Source organism: Penaeus chinensis, chromosome 5 (genome assembly GCF_019202785.1).
Source record: "Penaeus chinensis breed Huanghai No. 1 chromosome 5, ASM1920278v2, whole genome shotgun sequence".
Lineage (NCBI taxonomy): Eukaryota > Metazoa > Arthropoda > Malacostraca > Decapoda > Penaeidae > Penaeus > Penaeus chinensis.
In genome coordinates, this window is record NC_061823.1 from 39,558,325 (window position 1) to 39,560,824 (window position 2,500).

Genomic DNA, 2,500 nt, shown 5'->3' on the forward strand with positions numbered 1-2,500 from the left:
AAAAAAAATTATAACAAATAAAAATAAATAAAATGAATTAATAATAATAACACGACAACAAACAAATAACCACATAAAAAATCAAATTCACTGCCATTTGCTTTAATCACAACCTAACTCAGCGTAGAGTCCGGGTTTCCCTTGTCCCCTTATGGTATTAACCTTGCCTCTTTATCCTAACAGTTAATCTCCTAACAGCCAAAAATAGCCCAGTTTTATGCTAAGACTTACTGTTTACGACTATGATGTGCGAATTCCCTTCCTAGTATGGGGATGTTACAACTGCAGCACCATCATAAGCCAAAGCTGGATTATAGGAGTTATTTGCAAAATTCCTAACCTGAGCTGGAAAGGTTGTGAGAGAGATTCAGAGATTCAGGTGTGAACGCTCTAGTCAGTCAACTGACTTGAAGGTTTTTTTCTATATCGTCAATTCATTTCTGTGTGTGTGTGTGTGTGTGTGTGTGTGTGTGTGTGTGTGTGTGTGTGTGTGTGTGTGTGTGTGTGTGTGTGTGTGTGTGTGTGTGTGTGTCTTTGTGTGTGTGTCTGTCTGTGTGTGTGTGTGTCTGTCTGTGTGTGTGTCTGTCTGTGTGTGTCTGTCTGTCTGTCTGTCTGTCTGTCTGTCTGTCTGTCTGTCTGTCTGTCTGTCTGTCTGTCTGTCTGTCTGTCTGTCTGTCTGTCTGTCTGTCTGTCAGTCAGTCAGTCAGTCAGTCAGTCAGTCAGTCAGTCAGTCAGTCAGTCAGTCAGTCAGTCAGTCTGTCTCTCAGTCACTTCTTTTGCTCTTCCTGAATACCATGATCCTTACCAATTGGCTTGTTTTCTTTTTCTCTCCCACTTCAGTTACATTAATCATTAAGCAATTTCTCTGAATAAACACACCTTCAGCTCTACATGCCTCTTGTAAAATACTAAAATGTCTAAGTTTAAAAAATCAAGAGAAAACTTTCTGACTAAAAGTGGAATACGATCAGACGTTAAAATACAGAAAAGAAAGGAGGATGAATATAATCAATCTGTAAACATATTCTTTTTCTAGTTTTGCGACTTATATTCCTCCATCTACTGGCGTACAACCCTTGAAACGCTCTTTGATGAAAGCAATGATAACAAAATAGTACTATCAATAATACGGATACTATTAATGGTACTGATAGTAACAATAAAAACGGTGATTCTAAAGTCATTTTCATTTCTCTTCCTCAGAGACATACCAGTATATGGTCATAAAATAACTCAAAGCAATTTCCTCCATCACTGAATGACAATAAGTCATATGTATCCCTACTGAGATTAATCTCTATATTGAGATTCCGGTTCATACATACTCTTACATTTAATAACTTAAAATCAAGATATATATATATATGTATATAAAATCACACTGCTAAAAACATCAATGGTACAAAAGCTTATCATTCACGTGACATAAAGTTATAATAGATATATTTATGTGTGTGTATATATATGTAAAATTCTTTTTATAATGAATACATACAACAAAATTAAAAGAGAGAAGTCTGCAATTTCAAAGGAAATCCAACACATACAACAGACCTCATTAAAAGACAACCCATTTTCTTCGTTGATAAGTACAAACGTGATCGGCATAACCAGACGACAATGTAACCTGCTGAGAACTCGATCAAACATTTGAAAGACTCCCAAGATCAAACAGTATCACAAAAATCATGGGTATGGACACCTAAAAGAAAAGAAAAGAAAAAAAAGTAAAAATGGACAATCATTTCTTTAGCACTTCTCTTTACAGAAAAAGAAAAAACAAGGCATTCTTTCTCTCACAACACTTTCTCCTTTTCCACTTCCGTTCACACACCATCAGTTCCTTCACTAGTGTTCCTTGCTTCTCTAGAGTCCCCCCAAACCAAGCCCCTCCACCCCCCCCCCTCTCCCCTACTTCTCCCCTCACATTTCCCCCTCCCTCCTCCTCCTTCTCCCTTCATTATACAATAGGACTGTCGTCGTCCCCGCTGTCTACGACGAACTCCTCCCCTCTCTTGCCGAACAGGTGCAGCGTGGGGAGGCGGCGGCAGACCCCCGAGAGGATTCCGTATCTTCTGTGGGCAATGGCCAGCGCCACGAGCACTAAGACAATGGTGGTGATGCCCAGGCCAAGGCCGAGACTGAGGTGGCTGGGAGAGTCATCTGGAAGGACAGGAAAGAGCCTGAGAAGGAGACGAGGGTTGGGAAGGTGGCGCTGGGATGACGATAACCCAAGGTGCTATTGTGATGGTACTACTGGGTAATTATAAACACAGGAGGCTTGTGGTGATGGATGGAAGACGTGACGTGTTTGTCATTCTGCTGCATGTCAGAATGTGTACATGATGATGATGGCAATGACCATAATAACAATGTTATCATTACTATCTTAATTAGAATTATCACATGATATGCCAACAAAAGAAATAAAGAAACACAAAGAGGAGGAGGAGGAGGAGGAGGAGGAGGAGGAGGAGGAGGAGGAGGAGGAGGAGGAGGA

The 2,500-nt window shown here is 40.2% G+C and overlaps 1 protein-coding gene across 1 annotated transcript in view; it reads right to left on the reverse strand.

The window, feature by feature from the left end:
- Positions 1–642: 642 nt before the first annotated feature.
- Positions 643–2,500, reverse strand: part of LOC125025711 — an 11,331-nt gene continuing 9,473 nt past the window's right edge. The window contains exon 3 of the mRNA XM_047613853.1: positions 643–2,163. Coding sequence (XP_047469809.1) covers positions 1,961–2,163 — 203 coding nt within the window. The 3' untranslated portion in view covers positions 643–1,960. The remainder of the gene's footprint in view (positions 2,164–2,500) is intronic.